The sequence below is a fragment of the Nuphar pumila genome, chromosome 3, assembly GCF_984573655.1.
Source record: "Nuphar pumila chromosome 3, dmNupPumi1.hap1.1, whole genome shotgun sequence".
NCBI classification, from domain to species: Eukaryota; Viridiplantae; Streptophyta; class Magnoliopsida; order Nymphaeales; family Nymphaeaceae; genus Nuphar; species Nuphar pumila.
This window is the reverse complement of record NC_143251.1, coordinates 111,771,596-111,776,822: the sequence shown is the minus strand read 5'-3', so window position 1 is coordinate 111,776,822 and position 5,227 is coordinate 111,771,596. Positions and strand designations below refer to the sequence as shown.

The window sequence follows — 5,227 nt, the reverse complement described above, 5'->3', positions numbered from 1 at the left end:
ATGATATTTTGAGTTTGTTTAAGCTATATAAGAAGTTATCACAAAGTTGGTAATAACAAGTTTTTACAATTTCTTTGAATTTGAAAATTAAACAGACAATCTCATTGAAACTCCCTTTCCCGGTCCCACCCCCGGCCTTCATATTTTTGTAACTGCACTTCAGAAAAAAAAAACTCTGCTCAAATTGCTCATTGCAGAAAGTATGCTTAAATCCTTTTTTGTGTGAATGAACTTTCTTCACTTTCTCATACTTCATTACATCTTTAAACAAATATGCAAGTGATAGGACATGTATGCACTTCAATCAAAACAAGATTACAGAAGGGGTTGAAGCAGCTCCATCTCAAAATGTAAGGGGATGGTAGAACAGCTGAGAAAAAAAACAAAAAAGGGTTGGTCCAAAAGTCCAAAAGAAGTGTTGCACTGATAATTGGTCTAAAAAAGAAAAAGAAAAAAGTTAAATCATTTGTATCAGCTATCAAGGCACCCCTTGTTGAATATCCATATTAAACTGATGATCTTACCTCAATGAAAGGTTAAATAATGCCCACTGATCCTCCTCTTCTTGTTTATTGTTGTCATGATCATAATCAACATCATTATCATAAAAACTGTTCTATCTCGGAGTAAGTGGTGGATCAAAAGCTGTTTTTATACATTTGATGTGCTTGGTTTTACTCCCATATTAAGAGACGAGTGTTTGGATCCTGAAAAGAATGCAGTACTAAATCTCTCAATCCAGTGTCATTAACCTCACAAAACCGGTGTCGCCAATCAGGTGGCTCAATGGCCTTGGTCCCAAGCCCGGGGGCTCTATCCTTAGAACCCACATTGCTATCCTCACTCCAGTCAGACACATAAGTAGCCACCCTCCTATCAAATTTGTGCTTAAAAACCTCCCACACTTGATATTTATAGTGATTAACCACTAAATTTGCGGCATCCAAGTTTATAAATTTATAATCATCCTTTAGATAAAAATGATGCACCACATTAATCAATGCTGAGCTTATAGCCTCTGGTCTAACTATAGATTTGTGCCTCTCAATGTTGGTCATCCGGCATGTATAGCCCACTGTGACCCCTCTTTCTGGTGCATGAGATAGGCCCGAGGGTCCGAAACTGTGACACGGGATCCGCAACTCGCCCGTCGAGTTTAATTGCGCGTTAAGAATGTCTTCAAGAGAAGCTTCATTTGGAAAATATAGAAACTCATCTGTATCTATAAAGCCAACCCACTCACAAGACTGCCTAGCAAGCATTGCACAATGTGAGAATCCAGCCTCCTGGGTCTTGATCCAAGGCCATACATGCCTGGTTACATTGTAGCCCTTAAGTGACTTGATCACTTGATCAGTGTCATCATCACTGTTGTTGTCATAGATGAACCAACGTTGGACACCAATGTAGTCATGATACATTATCCACTCTCTTAGGAACCTTGCTTGGTTCCTTGCCATAGTGCAACCACACATCAAGTGCTTCCTTCCATGGTGAGAGAACTCACTAGGTACTGGTTTTGCAATTGAAGGCCATATCTTTTTGTGGTACCTGGATCTGATTGAGACCTTGATGGATCGATACTTTTCATGGTCATTCGCTAGACTCAAAGGTGTCTCACATCGGAAGATCTCTTGTGCCGCCGAGATTACTCGGCTACTAAGCATGAACCGGGGTTTGTCGAACCGCCATCCGAAAACACATTGGAATAGAGATGCATCAGTGAGTTTAGCGGGTCGAAGATTCAGTCCTTTCACAAAGACCACTGTTGTGTCCCCATCCATTAGAGCTTCATAAACAAGATTTTGCCAGTCATGGGCTAGTTTCAATGGCTTCCCCATTGGTCGATCAACATGAGCAATGTTTGAGTTCCATGCTAAGGAAATATTGAAGCTTTGATCAGGTTGAAGAGGACAGCGAACAAGTGCAACCCCTGCGTCCTTTGCATCAATTGCTATGACACCAAGCTTGAGTTGTTCTTGTGAGGAATTAGGGGAGGTGTAGGTGCAAAAGAGTTCTTCCTTTGAGAGTGATAAATCGTTTTGCATATTGTCAATGATGACTAACACTTGATCAGGCAACATCACCATATCTCTAATCTCAATCATAGGAAAACCAGCTCTAAAATTTCTCCAAGTGAAGAACTCATGATCCATGGGCAACTTTGAAAACACAACATGAGCAATGTTGCCTGCTTTTCAAATTAAAAAAAAATGACCAACACAGAAAAATGAATACCATTTACAAGAATTATGAATTTCCAATAAAGAAAAACTTAGCCTAGGGAATGCTAGGAGGATTTTTTTTATATATAGCAAGGAGAAACCACCATTGTGATTCAGACACCCTTTTACGAGCCAAGCTGTGCTGTGGCCGACGGAGAAATAGGTGCAATGTGATTGCACACTTTTAGTGTGCTAAGATGAAGGGCGATCAGGTGCAGCAGCACACCAAAAGTTTGCAATCACATTGCACCTGATCTTCTGTCAATGAGGCCATGTTTCAGTATCTGTGGTGCAAAACTATATGAGCACCATTGCCCACTGGGAATAGTTTTTTATTGACTTCGATCATGCAGCAAGTGTCACATAACCGAGGGATTGAACTTGTGACGTCCTTCAATTTGAACGCCTTAAGGCCACAATACTTTGAAATGATAAGGCTATCTCGTGCACCCCACCAGGAAAATTTTTGCAAGGTTGTGGGTTTGATTCATGCTTCCTCTCCTTTGTTTGCATGAGATGCCATTGTTACATAATAATGGATATTTGGGCATGCTTCTATTTCAAAGAATACCAAGAAATAAAGTACACCGGCACCGGTCGCCCAAGTGGCAGTGGGCCTCGGAAGAAGGTGCTGACCCCTTCGTCTCAGGTTATACTCCCACCGGGTGTGCGGGTGCTCTGTAAGGGCTTGGCTGTCGGTGACCCCACCGGGTTTTACCTCGCATGGAGGAGGGCCCATTAAGTCACCCAGTTCTTGGAGAGGATTCCTTATCATAAAAAAAAAGCAAGAAATAAAGTAAAAAGAATTTGTTAAAAAAATATTAAAGAGCAATACCTCTTAAAAATCCAAACAACCAAAGCAAGAGACAACATGTGCTGAAGAAGATGAAGGTGGTGCTGGAAAGATAACTGGTCCAGGTTGGGGCGCTTAGACGCCTCCGGCGATCTTTCATATTTCATAGTAAAGCAGTAACAATGCTAATTGTTTTAGAGATCATTCATAGACCCACAAGAAAACCATTGCCTTGTTTTTCTCTTATTTCTTTTAAGATGAACTTCAGGTGTTTGATAAATTAAGGAAAAAGTAAAAATCATTAGATTGCTTTGGTGGTGGAGGTTCTTTTCGATCAAGTTTGTGACAATCTCCACCACTTTTCTCCTTTCAAAAAATGTCCACCACTTTTTCTTTAGTTTTCTATTTTGTTCTTGCTTTGCATTTGCTTTATTATGTTTTCTGTTATGAGGGAAGCATGTAAAACGCTTTTGTGTGGTTAATTTTTACTTATAGAATAAGTTAAAAATAGTAATGAAGGTGATTTGATGGAAGCCACCAAACCCCTTCCTCACTTGTCCCCTTCCTCGCCTTTTCCTCCTCTCCATATCTCTTCCTTTTCCTTCCATTGTGCCACCTGTTTCTGCAACACCTTCACAGGTTTTTTGTGATTCCGAGTCACATTTTAAAACTTTAATGTTGAAGCCTCAAAACTTGTGAAAGTAACTTGTGAAATTTTTACAATTTTCACAAGCATTAATGTTTTAGTTGTGAATGTGTTAAAATAATGACATAATTCACAACTTAAAGCAAAAAGTTAAATGTGAATCACATAAATCAGTTTCATAGGGCCAAAACTTTTAAGGTTAAATAACCTGTGATCAAAACAAACATGCCCTTGGACTCCTTCCCACCTCTTTCTCTATTTCCCAATACCACATATTCTCTCTTTGTACATTCAGTGGTTGGATATCCTAAATATCATAAAAGCCGAAGAAAGGGTATCAGGTGTCAAAATTTAGATGCTTTATTATATATGTTTTTTAAAATAACATTTTTTTCATGTATTTTGTTTGTGTAATTAAAAATTTGTTTGCACCTTCTCTACGCAGTTTTCAAAAAAAAAAGTTCCTTACCTGGCAAATTTGTAATTTTTCACTAACTGCTGAGTTCCCACTATAACCCCCTCTCTCCCTTTTAATTGTCATAATAAAATTACAATAAAACAGAAAACCTTTGAGAATCTCTCTCTCTTATTAGCACCCACAAAATAAAAAAACTTAAAACGTCCTTCTCCTTCTCTCCCCCTCTTATAGCAGCTACATAAGTAATGAAACCTCCTTGTCGTGGTGGTCCTCGATAAGATTCTCTATTCCATTGGCATGTCACATGCTCCTCTCCATATCTTCTCATACCGGAGTCGCTCAACTATCCCTGCCCCAACTTGGTTTTGTTACCAACATGCTTTTCTTGTAAGTTGTGGGGGGCCCGAGGCCTGATGGAGGACAATCAAGTGCTTAATGCACAAATATTTGTGCCATCATATTGCACCCCATCCGAACTCAAGTTTTCCATACTTGCCTGTATCTCATGAATATATCTTATAAATTTTATACAATAAAGCGGGGCCTCATCATCCCCCAGCTTGATTATTGAAAAAAAAAGTAATGAAACCTCCACACAAAAAAAATCTTATGAACCTTCAAGAGACTAAAATCTAATGAAAGATATTCAAATGTAATTTGCATGAACCTCTTAACCTTCACACAAATATCTTGTAAACCTTTAAAAAATTAAAATTCAACTATGGATATTTGTATGATATTTGCGTGGACCACCAGACCTTTGCACAAATATCTTGCAAACCTTAAAAAAATTAAAATCACAAATTAAGGAGATTCACATGGTATTTGTGCAGACCTCCTGACATTTATACAAGTATCTTGCGAACCTTCAAAAGACTAAAATGCAACTAAGGACATTCACATTATATTTACACGGACCTCCCGACATTTGCACAAATATCTTGCAAACCTTCGTAAAACTAAAATTTAATAAAAAAGAATTGCATAATATTTGCGGAGACCTCCTGCCCTTACCATAAATAGCTTGTGAACCTCTAAAATTAAAATCATAAACTAAAGAGATTCACATGATTTTTGTGTGTAACAGTCGCACAAATACCTTATGAAATGTTAGAAAAACTAAGAAAAAGATTAACATGATATTT

The 5,227-nt window shown here is 38.3% G+C and overlaps 1 protein-coding gene across 1 annotated transcript; it reads right to left on the bottom strand.

Moving 5' to 3' along the window:
• Positions 1 to 222: 222 nt before the first annotated feature.
• Positions 223 to 2,090, bottom strand: LOC149843314 (C3H4 type zinc finger protein (DUF23)). Its single transcript, XM_090000882.1, has one exon. The coding sequence runs from the start codon at positions 2,088 to 2,090 to the stop codon at positions 675 to 677; it is 1,416 nt and encodes a 471-aa protein (XP_089857008.1). The 3' UTR covers positions 223 to 674.
• Between the last annotated feature and the right edge of the window lie 3,137 nt (positions 2,091 to 5,227).